Source organism: Lygodium microphyllum, chromosome 27 (genome assembly GCF_053477565.2).
Source record: "Lygodium microphyllum isolate KBCC chromosome 27, Lygodium_microphyllum_v1.1.10, whole genome shotgun sequence".
NCBI lineage: Eukaryota > Viridiplantae > Streptophyta > Polypodiopsida > Schizaeales > Lygodiaceae > Lygodium > Lygodium microphyllum.
In genome coordinates, this window is record NC_141161.1 from 79,944,934 (window position 1) to 79,963,115 (window position 18,182).

At 38.8% G+C, this 18,182-nt stretch overlaps 1 protein-coding gene across 7 annotated transcripts in view; it reads left to right on the top strand.

The window, feature by feature from the left end:
- The first annotated feature begins 10,710 nt into the window (after positions 1-10,710).
- The window catches only part of CDC48B (cell division cycle 48B), a 205,885-nt gene continuing 198,413 nt past the window's right edge, over positions 10,711-18,182 (top strand). For 5 of the 7 annotated variants that reach the window (XR_015689157.1, XR_015689158.1, XM_087669707.1 and 2 more), the window contains exons 1-3: positions 10,711-11,107; positions 11,202-11,246; positions 11,420-11,475. Coding sequence is in view for 5 of the 7 variants with exons in the window: in XM_087669707.1 (XP_087525833.1) it covers positions 10,874-11,107; positions 11,202-11,246; positions 11,420-11,475 (335 nt within the window). In the remaining 2 variants the exon portion in view is untranslated. Of the gene's footprint in view, positions 11,108-11,201; positions 11,276-11,357; positions 11,476-18,182 lie in introns of those variants that run through there. The other 2 variants (XM_087669709.1, XM_087669711.1) reach the window with 2 other exon arrangements.

Consider the following 18,182-nt stretch of genomic DNA (forward strand, 5'->3'; position numbering starts at 1 on the left):
GAGTCCATATAGAGTGTACATGGAGTGATTGTGGCCCTCCCAAGCACCACAAAGTTCCACCATTAGGAACTAGCTCCATCAACAATGGGTTCTTGGATCGAGCATGTAGACAATAGCTCTCTTTGTAAGGTGTGATTGATCACCCCTCACACCGAGACTATGATGACTAGTGGGGCTCTAGGAGAGTTTCACGAGTCCAAGATGGGATTAGTGACTTGCAAACCTAAATGCATACTGAAAGGTCCTATACTAGTTAAAGGATAGTTTGGTGGAGACCTAGTATCAATAGTCTCAGTCTAGAGAGGTTTTTGTTTGATATCAAATGTGATCTATCTAGGGTGGTTTTGGTTTGATACGTGGTGGTTTTTGCCCAAAGACCGTATTGTGATTGATTGAGGAGAGGACATGATTACCTACCAATGACCATTATATTTACCTTGTTTGAAAGAAAAGCATTGTTTTTAAATGGCTATTTTCACTTATATTTTTATAGACCTTATCCAGTGTAGTAGAATCTTTGAGAGACCAATAGACTCCAACAAATACATTATGTATCTTCTTTTTTTTGTTTATAGTCTTCACCACAATTTTTGCAAGCTAAAATATTCCTTCTGCTTTAGGTTTGGTGCCATGCCATATGGGCCAATGTTTGCATCCTTTGTTCCCTTTTTCTATAATATTTCCACCTCAAATCAAGTTCAAATTTTTTGTGCTTGATTGTTGGAAAAGACATTTGTTTATCATGTTGGCATTGAATTGTTACTCTCTAAGGAGTTAGGTTCTCATCAAACTCTCTAAGAGGCGGTTTACTAGCTGGCATGGCACACCACATATATCTATTGGTATCCAAAGAGTAAAGTTGCTAGATATGGTTGCTTAGGTGGAGACTATGGATAGCCATCATTGAGGACTACCATGCTAGCTACGAGAGTAATCATGATGCCTATAGTTGCTCAAGTTTGATTGGGCCATTTTATTCAGTGTTGGCCACTTTTATCCTAGCTATTGCCAATAAACAAAATACTTAATTGTCAAGATACACTGAAAATAGTATTGCACTACTTGCCAAAGTAGCATAGTGTGCTCAATTTTTACAACACATCGTGCATAATCAATTAAGTCACACACCGAACACAGCTCTTCCCAATCCTTTGTGCCATCCCTCCATAGGGCAACACCTATCAGTCAAGCATGTTGTGTGAGAGTATAGCATGTGCACTATCATTTGCCTTCTTCATTCAAACACTATGTTGTCATGTTCCTTTTGCATAGATTTAAGCTTGCACTAAATAAAACCCAATGTGTTCAAACCCATGTGCTCAATATGGCATGTCCATGACTAGATTGGTGAGACTATATTTGATCCTTCTCAAATAAAAGTACTCGATTAATTGCAATTCATCTCCAAAATGCACTACACCCTAGTGCACACTTATACTAATGAATCCACCTTCCTTAGTGCACTATTCGAGTGCATCACACCTCCACGCAGCATTGCATTACACCCTAGTGCACCACTGCAGTAGCACAATCCTAGTGCACATGTACACTATTGCACCTTTCATATCCATTGCATAACATACTCCACATGTGCACTTGACCACTCCACACCACACTTCAATATACCCTAATGCACTACACTAGTCCTCTAGCACAATACACATGCACATGCATAGTGCGCATACACAATGCACTAGAACCAACCCTTGCACCAACCCAACCAGTAAAATCACATTGCATCTTAACTAGTATAACATCACCCTTAGGACACATTGCACATGCACTACATTAGCGCACACACACTTGTGCATGTGCATTACACTAGTGATTATACCCTAGTGCACACATGCACTATTGCACCCCATTTTCAATCGTCTTCATGCACTTATTATGCTTACCCCCCAAACACACATCATTGCACGTACAAGACAACATTTCATCTTAATGCACATTACGCACCCCTAGTGCACTCACCTCACACCATCCCAGTGCATATCCTAATGCGCACGTGCACTAGTCCACCTACACTATCATGCACTACACTAGTGCACATGCACAATGCACTAGTCCCCTACATAGGCATACACACCGATCTTTCATACCCCTCTTACATACAATCCCTAGTGCACTAAGATAGTACACACACACAATGTACAAGTCCTTGTACATGCATACATGCCCATCCTTCGTACCCCTCTTGTATATAGTCCCTTATGTGCTACACTACTGCACAAGCACATTGCACATGCATAAGATCCAGTGTTCTCCACAAGCTTTGATACCTACAATAAAAACCTCACGTGCAATCACATCTTAAGGGGTGTGTAGTATTATAGGACACATATTTCTAGAGTAGGAAATGGGTATAACACTAGGTAAGATGTAAACTTCCTAAATATATCCCACATTCGAGGATCCAATGTGTGTATAAGTTTTCATGCTATTAATATGCAAAGTGCACATGCTTAAAAAGGCTAATACATGAGTAGAAGACAACTCCTCTAGTCTGTTCTTGTTGAAGGTTATCTCAAGGGAATGACATGCACAAGAGTGCATAAAATATAATACATGCAAGGCTGTTAATTTGTAAATTGAGAGATTTGACGGTGATATTGTTATTGAAGAAGTTCCAACTCTCTAAGGATATTACTAGTGTGAAGTTCCTTGAGCCATTTGGAGAAGCATTGAGTGACTTTTCTTAAAGAAGTTTGAAATTAAAGGAGGTGGTTTGTCAAGGTATAGTTTGCTTGAAGATGGGTTGGATAGAGCTAATGGGCCTTGATGGCTTCCTCCTTGATTAGCATGATGATAAGGTGCACAATGGATGGGCTTGTTGCCTCCCTAGGTTTGATTAATGATTGAAGGAATTAACATACCTTTTCTTTGCTCTGCTTTTGGATTCTTGATGCATTGTCTCATGTAGACTTGTCATTTGTCCTTCGCATGTGTAGTCACTAGTTCAAAATAGCAATTATAAAGCAATAGTTGATCATATAAAAGCCATTTTGCATTTCTTCTTTTTTGCTTACAATCATGGTGTGCAATGAAGTTGTTAAAATATTTAAGCATTATTTATGTACAATGGAAATAATGGCTTAGGGGGTTCTATATCATCAAGTCTCATTTAAAAATGCCCTTATATGTGAATTATTCATAAATAAAACATATTCATTTTTATCCAATCTATGAATAATCCCTTTATATGGCACCCTTTTGTATGCAAAAAATGTGTAAAAATGATAATTTGGAGAGTAGCATAAGCATTGAGGAGTTATGTAGCTTTTTCAAAGGATAGTATAAAGAAAATGATATCAAGTATCACATTTCCTTGGCATAATCAACTAGCAAAGTGAGATTCCTCCTCTATGAGAAGCTTATTCAATATAGAGTGATCTAGGACCGATTCAGGTAGTTCAATATTCTATACATTTGCAAGTACTTGCAAGAAGGTTGGAGCTGCATTCATTGGGTCATTTGTTGAACTCAAAATAGCTTGTCTTTCCTCGATGACAGCTAAGCACCTATTTTTGTGCAACTGATGCTCACATGGTGTACTAGTTCTTGTCAAACTTGCTTGGTCCATTTGCTTTTATTTCCATTACTTGTATGACCTCCACATCATTGATAGTTTTGGCATATACCATATGAGTACATGTGGCATTTCTAAGTAGCAATTACAAATGTTTTCTTGCTTGTCCCATGTTAATGCCAATGTAGTAGGAATTCCTCATGCAAAGCTATGTATATCAACAATTTTATATTATTTATTGATTTCCTTGTAGCACTCCATTATGAGTCTCGTGCCTTTCCCTTTGCCATATGCATGAGGTCTTTGTTAATATTTAGGCTTCAAGGTTATAGTAGGTCTTGCATAGGGATTGGTTGATGGCACTTTTGACTCCGATATTTATATCTTGTTGTGTTGAGTCACTACAAGCTTGTTCTAGGGCAAAGTTTACTATTCTAGTTGCAACAAGGGGACACAATTGTTGGGCTTTCACTTTGGAGTTGGAAGTAGTGCTTGCAAGGTCAATGGATTTTATTGTTGTAGCAGTTGAGGACAATTGCACCTGCATCCTTAGATGGTTTGGAATTACTCTTCGGTTCTCTAAGCTTTGGAATTACTCTTGGGTTCTCTACTTTTGGATATACCCTTGGTAGAAATTTTGGTACCTTTTGCTTGCATGTTCTATGAAAGATGCATTTTTGGTTAGGTGGTAGATAATTCTTAGGAGACTATGATGATTTGACTACACTGATAGTTAGGTATGGCTATCATTTGTCTACTTCTACTACCTTCTTGCCTCCCTAATTAGCACGAGTGGTTACTTTAGGACCTAGAAGCTTTGTCTCTCTATCTCTTGAGGAGATGATCACTTGGAGGTTAACTTCTTGATGTTGAAAATAGCACTATCATTGGATGCATGTTAAGTACCTACCATTCTGTCTACCAAGGACTGCAATTTACAATAGTATAGGCTATTGTAATTATAACTAAACAACCCCAAAATTGAGCCAAAATTGAGGGCAAGAAGTGAGGAACTAAAGAGTATATAGTTGTCCACAAACAATAGGCATGAGAGTGCACATATAAAGCATTTGTTCTCAAAGAAACGGCTCAAAAACAATTTTCAACATTGTTTTTCATAAAACTGCTATATATGGCCATAAATCTATAGGCAAATGACCAAAGGAATGAGCTTGCACTGTTAGGAATATTTGAGTGGTAACGAAGATATGTAAAATGTAAATAGTAGTGTAGCAACCAAATACCAAGAACTGTCAAAACATACAAGTTGTTAGATACATAGATGCATACAACAATGTGTATCAAGCATGTATCCACCATTGATAACCCATTGATAATGATAGGTATAAAGTATCCAAGTTCAAAAGAAAATTAGCCCATAGTCATGAATCTCTACAAAGAATAGTGTACACATAGACCAATAGTGTATAAATATTCTCCCATTGACTCAAAGAACCAAGGTCTGCAATGTAAGTACCAATGGTTCCCCTTGCAAGTGAATTCGGAATGCCTAACAGCATAACAAATTTCAATACATCAAGTACATAGCATCTAGTGCCCAAAGACATGAGTTAATACATCTAGGAGCATAAATTGACAATAGGCCTTCAGGCCATAGTGAAGAATCATTGTATCAATAAGCCACTACCAAAATGCATTCAAGCAAGCTCAAATACAAAGCTCTAAGCTCATCATAAGTATATCCATGCATATAGATCAATCCGAAGCATCAATATATGTATATGTAGAATCTTCAAAGCACTTATAGGAATGTAATACATAGACCTTTAGTATATGTTCGTTGTCCAAACTTTGCTATTGCAAAGAAACCTTTAAATGTTGAGCTATTCAAGCTCTAAACAATCCAAGATGCTTGCCCAAGCATTAAACCAACATCGGGAGTTAGAAACTTACCCCATAAGAGTTATATGAACCTAATGCATTTGAATATATGCTATCCATAGTGTATACAACTTATTTGTACCAAATTGTGAGAGAATGGTTGAGCAAGAACTCTTCCAAGAGTGCTCAAGAGTGATTCCTTTGATGCCAAGAGCATGCCAAAGGGTTGTCAAGTAGCAAGAGGCCAACCAATGTTTGAGGCGGGAGTAGTCAATGTAGAGACATGGATTGAAACATCAGGGCAAACTATGTTGGCTATTGATCTTGGGCCTCCTACTACTACTCCTCAACTCAATGATCATTGACCACTATTGAATGGTGCCTTTGGAAGCCAAGAAAAATGTCGAGAACAAGCATTCTTGAAAGGGAAAGTCAAAACATACCTCGCAAGTAAAGCAGTCCTATTGCAAACTACTATCATGGAAACAAAGAATTCTTTGACTTTTAATCCCTTACTTCCTTTAAAGAAGCCAAAGAAGAAGCTCATAATGAATCCAAAACAACCAATCAACCCCAAGGTTAGGGCATCCAAGTATTATAGAAAAAGAAGAAAGATCTAGATTGCCATGTGGCTCAATTTCAAAGAAGATGGCTTACTAGTGGCTTCAATAATATGTATGAGATCAAGTCAAGCTTCAACAATTTACTACAGCCTTCAAGAGAAAAGTTATGACCTGGTACAATATTATGATATTGGTCATTTCGTTACCTATAGTACACTCAAAAATGCAATCTTAAGTAAACTTTGGAAGGATAAAATAGACACCACTGATGTTCTAAAGAAACTAAAGCAAATCAATCTCCAAGTAACAATACCACTGCAAAAGGAAAACATAAAGCCACTCGTAGATCTCCTGCCTCTTGTATTCATAGATGACCTGAAGCTCTTGTATTCATTAATGGACAAGCTCCCTCTTTTCACTTGGTTCATCAGCTTTGACTTGAGCTGCAGCTTTTTAGACTTTGTATTTACTTTGAACAGCCTTTCCAATTTCTTCCATGCAATAGTAGGGGTTTCAAATTCTTGCAAATAGTCCATCATGCTATTTGTGACACTGATAGAGACAGCCAACACATGAATTTACTCTATGTCTGCTCCCACTATTTCTTGACTTTTAACTATTTTATAGTAGCATTTCGTGTAGGGGGCATCCATGGAAGCTTGAAGTGAAGCTCTCTTCTCAGGCAAATGCAAAGACTGATGAAGCTCCTTGAATGCCTGCTCTAATACCAATTGAAAGATGGAGCAGATGTGGAAGTCAAAGTGGAAGCAAAAGCTATAGAGGTTCAAGCAAATAAGAGAGAGAATGGTGTGTGGAAACTCTAAAAGTCATGATGTGTGACCTGCCTTCCCTTATTCTACTATCATAGTAAGAATAAAGAATAAGGTGATAGTGATTAGCAAACCACCACTAGTAGTGTATAGGTGTGTGGGGGGCAAATACAAGTAAATGCATGCAACTAGGCACATGTGACCTTTAACACCCAATAATGGCTCGATTGAGAGTCTTGTTGGTTACCTATAGCTTTCTTATATTTGCTTCTCTCATTATGTAGGTCATGAATGCAAATGGCCTCACTTAGTACATTGTTAATACTAGAACAATTAAGGGTCAAGTTTCCTACCATGATTTCATAGATATTTGATGAAAGCTTTTATAATAACCTTGGTAGTGGGCCTTTTTGTAAAAACTGGGATTTGTTTAAAGAGGCTCCTCACCTTTGAGACATAGTCTCGCATGGTCACCTCATCTTGTTGTTCAATGTTCATTACCCAAATAATGAGATTATCATAATTGAGACTCTACAAAGTATGTGTGTGTACATACATGTATGCTAGGTTGTGCATGAGTATATGAGTCTATGGTGTAATACATACATACATGCAGGTATTGTGCACTATGTGTGGTACACTAATGTCTGAGTTGGATTGTGCTAGATGGTTTATGCATAAGAGTTTTTATGCTCGAATTACTAATTTTTAAAGTTATTACATGGGGACACAATAGTGCACATGCACATGTGCATGTGCGCAGGCACTAGTGTATATGTGTTAGCATAGGTGCAGTGGGTGTGAAAATGTGTACATATGTAGGGGTGGTGTACGGGGTTAACAAGCAAGGGTCATGTGCACAAGAGTATGTAATAGGATAAGTGTAGGGGATCGTAGTGCCCCAGGGACTATATGCAAGAGAGGTACGAAGGATATATATGTATGCTTGTGCAAGGGACTAGTACATTGTGTAATGCAATTTTGTACTCTTCCTCCCAACACCTGAAGTCATGATCATTGTGCAAAGCATTGTCACATCCACTACCCATAGCTTCAACCATCGTCCACCCAAAGAGGCCAAATCGATTTGCACCTTTACCATCAACTTGCTACATGTCCATCAACGACAACCATTGCTCCTCCAATAGATTACAATACTTGAATCCCAACATTCATGACTATGGTGCCACAATTTTAAAAATAATGGCTACTAAAAATGGTTATTGCCAAAAATAGTTGTTTGTTGGAGGCATGAATGAAAGATGCTAAGGGTATGAGGAGTTATTCGATGTATCGTTTTTACAAACTATCACAAATATAATTTGTCATAAAAAGTAACTACTAAATAAGCACTAGCCCAAGAGTTGGAAATAGCAAGAAGAAACTAAGGAGGCCTAGAAAAATAGCAAAAGAATTTTTGGAGGTATTTAAGACCTTGATGTCTCTTTAAATTGTACCTCTATTCATTTTCCACTTTTGAGACTATTATGTTGTATTTCAAAGTTAGTTACAAAATACCCACATCATGTGGAGATGGCTATTGTAAAATCCAAGCACCATGCTCACTCCTCTACAAACTTTATGACTTGCATGTGAAAACAAAGTGTATAGTACGCTTGTGTGTACTAAATACCCCAAGCTAAATGGAAAAGTTATGTGCACAAATTTCAATATTCCATGGGCAAGCCATGAAGACCTAGTCACAAGACCGAGCATATATGATAAACCAAAGGGTTGAGAGTGGCTACCATACATATATATAGATATAGATATATAAAGTGGAAATTTTAATAGAAAGCTCATTTGTGTGTGTCTGATTTTTGAGTCTTACTTCCTCCTCTATCTTCTTGCTTCCACCATAGCCATTCCGAGAGAGAGAGAGAGAGAGAGAGAGAGAGAGAGAGAGAGAGAGAGAGAGAGAGAGAGAGAGAGAGAGAGAGAGAGAGAGAGAGAGAGAGAGAGAGAGAGAGAGAGAGAGAGAGAGAGAGAGAGAGAGAGAGAGAGAGAGAGAGAGAGAGAGAGAGAGAGAGAGAGAGAGAGAGAGGAGGAGGAGGAGGAGGAGGAGGAGGAGGAGGAGGAGGAGGAGGATATGAATGTCTCTACAAGGCTAATGTGGCCTATGAGACCAAACCAATACATACAATGACATGCATCTCATATCTTAAAAGGTAAAATACATACCTATGAGACCAAAAATTAGGAGTATTTTGTGTAAGAATATACCTTCCTACAAGTGTAAATAATAACACTAAAAAGAATAAGAGAAAAATGGTACAAATACTATTTCCCTCTCTGAACTCTCTCTCTCTCAAGTGGAGATTTAGCTCTATGTGGTGTAGATGCCTCGGTATGGAGAGAGAGAGAGTGAGAGTGAGTGAGTGAGTGAGTGTGTGTGTGTGTGTGTGTGTGAAGGTCTTCTTGATTCTCTTCCCTTCCTCTTCTTCTTCTTTCCCTGATTTGCATAGCATGTGGTTATTTTAGCCTCCATAGCTTGCTTGACTAAGAAAGGGAGAGCAGATGCATGAGGGACGAAGTGGGATAATATTTTTCTCCTACATTTCTCTTCTCCTTCTTCTTTGTAGCATTGGAGCGATGTGGATTGGCTATGTAGATTGGTTGCAAATTTTAAGAGGAGCCACATTAGAATTTTGAAGTCACCAAGCTTTCTTTTGATAGCAAGATTACAACGAGAGAAGTGAGTTTAATACAAACTTTGGATCTTTTACTTTTTCTTATATTCATGTGATTGAGAGGACGATATGCATAGAAGTGGATTGGTTGGAGAGTTCAAGAGGAACCACATTAGAATTTTGAAGCTGTGAAGCTTTCTTTTGACAACAAGACTCCAACAAGAGTGGCGAGTTTACTACAAACTTTGGACCTTTTATTTTGTCTTACATTTGTGTGATTGAGAGGACAACATGCATTGACTATTCGAAGCTAAAGTATAGAGTGGCTATGTGAGACTTAGCCAAAAACCAATTTGAGAAGGAAACTCTTGAAGAAACAAAAATCCATCCATTGTGCATAGGCACACACCATGGGGAGACCAATACTAAGGGGTGTCCATGTCATATATATAATCTAGAAATAAAAATGCAAGGAGACATGGTGTGTGCAAGTAATGAGGGGCAACATGAAGCATGTGAGCAAGCTATATAGGAGGAGACACATGTTGTGCTAATGGTATTGGTAGAGATGCATACAATCAATGCTTGCTTGCATTCACGTACCATTTATCATTGGTATTACATCTAACAAAATTTCTTAATCCCTCCCTTTCCTAGAGGGGGTGCTATATAATCTATCAAATTAGCATCATTTATATCCTATTGAATCCAATTATCTATTGAGGTTAGGTTACCTAAGCTTCGCTCACAAATTGAAAGTGTGATAGGCACAACATGTGGGCAGTTCTAACATTTTCATAATAACTCATTCTAGCAATGGGCTTTGACCAACCTCAAGGCTCGGGAATATAAGGTTTTTAGATTTTCTTAAACCCGATAGCTATCACAAAGTACACAATTGAACATGGAAGAAGCATGATACAACTAAAGAAACCTCTCCTAGCAATGGGCCCCTAGCAACCTCAAGGCTTGAAAGACTAGACATTTGTAATTGTTCCGTAATCTCATAGTAGCTGCCATGAGCATCTAGCACAATATTGTTAGGCATATGGGCCTTACACTAGTATATGAAGGAGTTTATTCTCTTCATATTGGGTCCTAATTATAAGTAGTGAAGATATTGTGCCACATGCACCTGCACACACACACACACACACACACACACACACACACACACACACACAGAGGCACGCACGTGCGCGTGCGCGTGGCATGCATGCACATACGCACGCGCGCGTACACACACACACACTCTCTCTCTCTCTCCCCCCCTCCCCCCCACCTCTCTTTTTCTCACATGTAGGCCTTTGGATAAGATGAATTCTTTTGTATATATATGATGTGTGTTTTTGGGAGGAAGGGAGGGGGTTAAATGAGAGATAGAGAAAGCAAAGAAGCGTTGGTAACTTTCGTTTCCTCACAACATCGCTTTGCGTAATCGGGCAAAGCTTTGCGAGGGGGGCCGGGGGCGGGGGGTAGGAACAATCCCATGAGAGACGATGCTTAAAATGCATACCCCACAACAAGTTTTCAACACAGATGGATTCAAACTTGGTTACATTTCTGCACGAACCAACGAGTTGTAACCATCCTGCCACCACAAAAGGCCATAAGAGGCGAGAGAGAGAGAGACAGAGAGAGATGGGGGGTGGTGAAGTGGGCACGAAGGCAGAAGAGTATGTCGCAGGTGCTACCAAGGCTTTAGAAGCGTTGCGTGAGCTTCTGATATGGCCAATTCTTTACTCCAAAGAAGCAGAAATTCTGGGACTCAGGGTATGCCTCTCATTGTTCCTTGTCGCGAAAAAAACATCGAGTGATAGATGAAACTTAATGGTTGATGAATCTTGAGCCGTGGCTTTGAATGCAGTGGCCAAAAGGACTTATTCTACATGGACCCTCGGGCACTGGCAAAGTACGCTCTGGTTACAGTTTTTGCTATAGGTCGTCCTCATAACTGTATGAAAGAAATGACATTGAAAGTCTGCTCTGAATGGCCGCTTTTGTCGTGATGTTTAAACTGCAGACGGCTTTTTGCATAATTGTGGTGTAGTAAGACTCACAAATGCTGCTGCTGCATTGTTGCAGACCAGCTTGGTACATGCCATGGTATCAGAGAGTGGTGCTCATCTCACGAGTTTAAGGTAACTTTCTGAGACTTCAGTTTTCGGAGCACAACATTTGCAAATTCAATTGAACTTCAAGACATAGTTCTGCAGTTTGCACACAATGCAATCATTCAGCTAAAGCTGGACATGCTTACATTTCTGACACAGTAAGCCTCACATCCAATTTGCGCAGTGCACTTTGTGATAAAACATACTTTGTAAGTATAGAACACAGCCTTTCATGTGTTAAGCATAACTTATGAAGGCTGTGCAGTGAACAGGCTCATGAAGAGTAAGCTGTAAAGACAGGTCTCGATACACTCTAGGCTGATTCTGGAACTCAAATTCTCTTTGGTGACTGTGACCTAAAGGTCATGAAGCATGGGTTTGCCTGTCATTCTGGTGACCACAATCTTTTCACAATTAAGTCCCGATTCTCTAGCGAATCCTTCATTACATTACCAGGGTGAAGTAACATGTCACCGACCAAGTCCATAGCTGAGCCTCCATCTTTCATGAAATCATTGCTTTCAGTGGCTTGATATTATAAAATGATTCTGCTACACTTGTAGGCAGAACTGTTCAAAAAATTCCCTTCTCTCATTTGTATGTTGGAGCTATATGCAAGGAGGTATACTTGCAAATGATGGAGGTATGCTTGAAGGCTCTATATGTGCTGGAAATAGTTGATGCTCTCCTCTCTCTAGTACTAATTGGACAACTTACCAAATATTTTGATGATACCTTGACCACGAGAAACCATGAGAGTTGAGCCAGTCCTGGAGAGTTGCCAAATTTGTATAAGCCCATGAAGGAGGATCCCCTATAGGCTGAGGGAGAGGGATGGTAACAGCCTCCTAAAGGTTGAGGGTATCAAGGATGGCCTTGACATTGCATGGCCAAAGGGTGCAATTGGTTCTATTTAGCTTTTGGTTGAGGGAGACGTTGGGAAGTATAGACACTTGCATGGAGGGTGTCTTTTTGATCCCAAGGATCTTGCATTTCATTCCGACCTAACATGTTAATCCTTTAAATCTGTCAAGTTTGATGTGTTAAGGAAGAGGTATTACAGATCATGAACCACGTTCAAGTTGAGTAGAAAGAGCTTCTTGAATGAGTGCTAGATAAGCATGTACAAAGCATGTGTCTAAAATTTCAGCATTAGAGCTTATTGGAACTGAAGAGAGAGGCCTCTAATATATAGATGTGGGTCTTGAGTACTCAAAAGTGGAAAGTAGAGGCTACAAATGGCAAGTGTGCAGGGACCTTTAAGAATTAGATTTCTACAAATTTTGAGAAAAATATTAATGGTTACAAATATTGTAGTGTCTTAATATCTTGTTGTAATCATTCACAATAAACATAAAGTATCGTCTGCCCTTAACTTTGTCTACACAAATTTGTAGAAACAAGCTCCAAGGGCTGCTCTGCGCGTCTTAAAGCCTTGTTGGAAATTGCATCTCTAATGTTGTTTACCTTAGATGGAAGATATACATGGTGAAAATGGCTCACCCCAACATCTGGCAATTCCATACATAAGTTGGTCAAGAGTTGCCTTTCTAAGATACTCGTAGTTGAGATGGCCAAAGCGAGCATGCCATAGCTCAGTGAGAAGTGAAAAGAAAAAAAGTAAGGGCTGAAGAACACGGCATCTTGTAGACACCATTCTTCTCTTACATGTGGCAAAGCATTTGTCTAATCTTTCCATCAAGAACTTGAAAGGAATCCTTGTTTAACTCAACTGTGAGATGAAGTCTACAAATCTTGCTTTCCAAAAAAAGATGATAGTTCAAACCTAGACCATAAAGAACCTTTGAAGTGTGGGCATTGGTGTGTCCATTTCGAATTAGCTACATATGACTTCTTCATTGTACCGGAATGGAAGAGTTGTCACCAATTAGAATATACCCATGCATTGGACATAGATGGGCAATGACATTTGAAGAATGGGTCGTGTGGCAAAAAGCACCATTGTCCACAATCCACTGTCGATATTGTGGGGCCATCAATGCTGCATTAGACGAATCCTATGAAGTAGCCTCAATAACCTCTATATGTAAAAATGCTGTTGATGAAAGAGCAACTACTACTGCTAAGTCCTCAGTGTCATGAGGACATGAAATTTTATTGCTTTGCTTAGCATTTGATTAAAATTTAATCAAATGTACTAATGTGACTTGCACATGTGAGATTCAAGTTAATTATTTCGCAGTGTGGGACCTAGGACCCTAAGATATCAATTGGTGCTAAAGGCAAAAGTTAGAATAAGTTATGCTCGACAAGTACTAGGTGGTACCTAGTATTGGATTTTGGCCTGGACCAATTTATTAGCCACTAATGTTCGTGGTGACATTAGAGACTAGGTTTAATTAATTAATACCAGTCTAAGGGCTAATAACTGCTCAGGGACACTTGGAAGACAAATTGGCCTTACCAATTTAACTATTAGCTAGTGAAATTAATTTTTTGAGCACTAGAATAATTATTAAATTATTTTTCAAAATTAATATCTTAAAAATTAATTTAATAAGCTGGATAATGTTGAAAAATGGTATTATAAGACTACCACTTGGCAAAACTTACCCATGCAAGTGGTAAAAACAAATTTTGGCGTTGGTGGAAGTCTATTCCAGCCAATGTGAGAGGAGGTTGTTAGAGAGCAAGGAGATGTTGCTGATGTGATTTGCAGCCACTAGGGACTAGTCCTACAGTAGGTGATTAGAATGAGAGTTTGTTGGCTTTATGTTTGGGGATCTAGCTTACTGTCAAGGGTGAGTAGAAATATTATAGTTTTTGAAGGCCCGTGTAATTATTTGACCAATAACTTCAATTAGACAAAGTTTCCCACGGTGAGGTACGTTCTCATAACATTTGGTTATGTTTGTTGAACCACAGCTGAACATGGCATGCCGCAAATTGATAAAGGCCTCTTGAGTTGAGTTAACTAACCGGAATGATTGGATGTTTAAACCCGAGACCAAGAAAATGTGCCTATTTAGTTTTTCAGCCAATTTCATCATAACTTCTAAGCAAGCATTAAGAATGAGAGTTAAATTGAGTATATAGTTTATGTATATAGAATTCATAGCATTAATAAGCCATTTCAAGTCATGTTTGTGGACTTTAAATATGCCCATGAGAAATGGTAAATCAAGGCTTGTGTGACAAGGAGTATCCACTTTCCCAAACCGCTGAATCCCTTGTAAAAGATCATTGAGATTTAACTTAGTATTCTGGTGCATGTCAATGGTAAATCAAGGCTTGTGTGACAAGGAATATCCACTTTCCCAAACTACTGAATACCTTGTAAAAGGTCATTGAGATTTAACTCAGTATTTTGGTGCATGTCGATAGGAGTCCAAGGTCCTTCTAGTGCAGATGACAGCATACAAGAGATGGCGGCAGTCTTTTTGGTGGTTCTAAACTATAGGTGACAGCTTTATGGCTGTTTGAGTAAGGCATCAATAGTTTTCTAGTCTCTCTCGCGATGAAACTTTGAAATTTCTCTCTCTACAGTATTCTCTCTCATTCTATGGTCATCTCTCAAGTTATCTCAGTGAAATCCAACCGTTTGAGTCATCACAGGTGGAGATTTTGGTCAGTCTTTGTTGTAAACCCTAATTTACAATAGAAAACAAGGTTTTGATAGCTACCTCAGGTTATATGCTCAGAATTAAGGGCCTAGGACTTGAATTTTAACAACTGAAATTCAGGAATTTCTGGGAGATTCAAGAGGCCAGCTAGTCCACATTAAATTTGAGGCTTAATTTATCTTTCAAGGAGCAGGTGAAAGCCAATCCCCAAGCAAACCAAGGTGCAAATTTGTTTGAAGGCTTGGTGGTTAGTTTTGATAGCAAGAGGCACTTAGATTAGTGAAAGAGATTAGAGAATCTCAGTTGTACTTCATTCATTTGCAATAAAAGCTAAAGAAATATCACAAGGGGCTTCAATTTTGGGGTAAATAGATTGTCCATTGTCCAAGATTAAAGTGGTAAAGTGTGCATTTTCAATTTATGTGAGTTTTATGCTTGCTCTAATTGTTGATTAATTAGGTATACTACCCTATCCAAGGAGAAAGGCTGGTTTCACCTTTGTAGTCTTCTTCTCCTTCTTGGTGTCCTTATCTTTGTTGGAGCAATCTTTCTTTTAGTGACTTGTCTTACCATATATATGGCAAGTGAATTTATTATGTAAGAGATTTAAATTTATGCAAATGTGTACCCTTCAATTGTTCCTCTTGGTCCAAGACCATAGCAACCAACTTCTCGCGTTTAAGAGTCGCCATCCGCCCTGAAGCAATCAAGGCGGAGTAGAATGCACCGAATTGAGTGTGCAAGTGTGACAACAAAGTAATCACCATGTCCTTGGAGGCGACAACAAAGTAATCACCATTTCCTTTGAGGTGATTGCCTTGCTTACATTTTGAATTTGCATTTGTAACTGCTGATACTTGTTCACATGCTCACGTATGGAAGCAGACTTCCTTAGGTTCAAAATCCACATCTGGTGAAACCAACCTTTCTTTCGTGGATGGGTGGTAATTCTCTGAATACAACTTAGTTACAACAGCAACATTTATTAGAAAATTGAGAAATGCAAATTAGCTCACAATCTTGGACAATGGACACCCTGTTTACGTAAAAACTGGCGTCCCTTTCAGTATTTCTTTAACTTAATTGAAGAAGAAGTTGATATACAATGGGATTTTCCCAATCCCTTTCGGTATTCCAACTTCCCTTGCTGTCCAAAATGACTAGCAAGTCTTCAATTTGATTTGCCCTTTGATTCAGGTAGTCAATTGGCCTTCACCCACTTTGATGGAGATGGAAAATGCCCCAAATTCATTGATTTGCTGGTCCTCCACTTGAATTTGACTGAAAACAACTTAAATCTTGTTGAATCCAAGTCTTTGAGCTTCCAATTTTTGGCACGCTTCCCGAGGTTATTGCTGAACCCTAATTTTTGTTGTTGCATATTAGGGTTTACAGTAAAGAAATCTGAAATTTCTTAGCCTCTAGTGATCTCAATGCTGTAATCTTTGAAGCAAGGCTATAGAAAGGTTAGGAGATGAGAGAGAACGCAAAGGAGAGAGAAAATTCAGACTTTTTTTGTGAAGAATTGAACAAAATGAGTCTTTTACTCCTACTGCCTTGTCTCAGTAGCTTGTAGATGCGGTCTCCTGCTGTAGATTGGTCTTCTCCTACCCTCCTTGACTGCCTTAGAAGGTTCTCTAATGGCTGTAGATTAGACCAACAGCATCTCCTTCCTCTCTCTTGCAGACTGAATACACTAAGAATGCCTCCCTTTAGCCTCTAAAGACGTTTTTGAGTCTTCATGGATATTTTTGACAAGTGACAATCTTTCCAAATATTAATTTTTAGTCTTTAAATACTCAAAATTAATCTAGTAATTTTTTTGGTGCCCAGAAAAATAATCTGATTGGCCAATAATTAAATTGGCTAGGCAGCTTTCATTCCAAAGTGTCTCTGTGCCATCTTTGACCATCAGATTGGTGTTAGGTATCATTAAATGCCACTTCTCTAGTATCACCAACTGACACTTACAGTCAAATGAATGACCTAGGCTAACAATTAGCACCAGATACCACCAAATATCTGTGCAGTATAACTCATAGCAACTTTTGCCTTTGATATCGTGTGATTTCCTCGAGTCCCGAGCTCGTAAATTTTTTCTAAACCTAGTTACACCTCACATGTGCAACATTTATTTTACCATGTGATTAAAAATTAATCCACATGTTAAGTGAGGTTTCAAAAATACATGTCCTTGTAATTGTCCTCGATTGCATGGACAGATGCATCAACAAACTTGATGCGGGTCACTTCAAGTGGCGTTAAATGTGAATAGTACGAACACACTTCCCAGCAAATCAGTATAATGAGTCGTGTTGCTCTGTCCTCTCCATGTTGTTGTTTGCGGTTGGCTCCTCTGACGAACCTTGCATCTTCTTCCTGCTGTTGGCTTTGATGAACCTCGCGTCTTCTCCCTGCTTTCTTTCCTCTTGCACCTCTTGTCTTCTACTTGCTTTCCTTTCCATCTCATACAAGGTATGCTTAATCTTTCTTTACTGGTTGCAACGGTGTATGATGAGAAGTAACTGGTAGTAATGCATCCCAAAACCTCTTATTATAGTGGTCCAAGTTTTTGCAATTTGTTGAATTCAGCTGATTCCAAGCTGTCATAATGTTTACTTCAAAGGTACTTGTCCACCAATTTGAAGCAAAGTAGGTCACTTTCCTTGAATAAGAAGTGTAGACCACCATTGCGATGCATTTCCCTTAAAAAATGTGGGTGTCTTTCGTATCTTAGATGCCTCTATGAAGTTGCCTCCAGAGTAGGCTGCATCAAACTGCTGAATAAAAACAAGTGTTTTCAGTCTATCTTGTGCACTGAAAGGCTCAATCTTCACACTTTTGCCACCTTCATCATAGTCCTTCGGCGGACCTATGGGAGTCAAGTTATCATAACTAGGTTGTAAGAGATATCTTTTAAAACCATCGGTATTCTTTAATAGAAATGATTCTTATATATAACTAAGTACATGAGATCTTTGTGGCTAGTGCAGGTAGAATTTCGTCATGGTCAAGAATAATGTCTAGGAATAAGGTTTCTTTATCCTCCTCAAGCAATTGGATGATCATAACTATTAGTGTAATAAGCGTGGTTCTTTTAAAGGTTTTCAACATTGTGCTCCAACAGTCCTTGGGGGTGTAGATACATAT